Below are 935 nucleotides of genomic sequence, written 5' to 3'. Positions count from 1 at the left end.
ATCTAAGTTGCATACAATGACTGCTTCATGGCCTTTTATGGCTTGGGGAATGGACGTAATTGGACCAATTGAACTGAAGGCCTCGAATGGATGTAGGTTTATCTTGGTAGCCATTGATTATTTCATGAAGTGGGTAAAAACAATGACTTTTAAGTCTGTGACTAGTAAAACAGTAGTCAATTTTATTCACTCCAACATCATTTGTCGATTCGACATTCCAAAGATAATTATCACAGATAATGCTGCGAATCTCAACAGTCATATGATGCAAGAAGTGTGTCAACAATTTAAGATTATGCATCTGAATTCAACTCCTTATCGCCCGAAGGCGAACGGTGCTGTGGAAGCTGCCAACAAGAATCTAAAGAAAATACTCTGCAAAATGGTACAAGGATCCCTACAATGGCATGCAAAGTTGTCTTTTTCTTTATTGGGTTATCGTACTACAATTTGGACTTTAATAGATGCAACTCCTAACTCACTTGTGTATGGAACTGAAGTGGTTATACCTGCAGAAAGATGTGACATAGAGAATTTGAAACCGGTTAGTTAGTACTAAGACACATCCTTCCCCATCATATTGAAGCCAAAGACAAGTTTTCTCCTAATTAGAAAGGCCCGTTCATGGTGAAGAAGGTGTTACCTAATAGTGCATTATATTTGACTGATGTAGAAGGCAAAATGGAAGGAATACCAATCAATGTTGATGCAGTTAAGAGATATTATGTATGATATTCATGTACAATTATGTTATATATGTTTTGTAGTTGTATTTTAAAAGATTGAAATAATGAAGACATTCTTTTCTACTGTCCGAATAATATATCAACCTTTGCTTACCCTTTTTGAGCTTTTATCTTTCCTCGTACCCCTCTTTTGGAATCAAATTAAAGTCAAAAAGTTGGAAAAAAAAAGAATAAATTTGAAAAAAAATG

At 35.0% G+C, this 935-nt stretch overlaps 1 protein-coding gene across 1 annotated transcript; it reads left to right on the top strand.

Annotated features, from left to right (window-relative positions):
* Positions 1-16: 16 nt before the first annotated feature.
* On the top strand, positions 17-544 carry LOC124893789 (uncharacterized protein K02A2.6-like; the record flags this gene model as incomplete). The annotated part of the gene is made up of 1 exon (XM_047404640.1): positions 17-544. A coding segment is annotated over exon 1 (528 nt), but the record flags the coding sequence as incomplete, so codon positions are not given.
* Between the last annotated feature and the right edge of the window lie 391 nt (positions 545-935).

This window comes from Capsicum annuum, unplaced genomic scaffold (assembly GCF_002878395.1).
Source record: "Capsicum annuum cultivar UCD-10X-F1 unplaced genomic scaffold, UCD10Xv1.1 ctg65112, whole genome shotgun sequence".
Lineage (NCBI taxonomy): Eukaryota > Viridiplantae > Streptophyta > Magnoliopsida > Solanales > Solanaceae > Capsicum > Capsicum annuum.
This window is presented reverse-complemented; position numbering and strand designations above follow the sequence as displayed.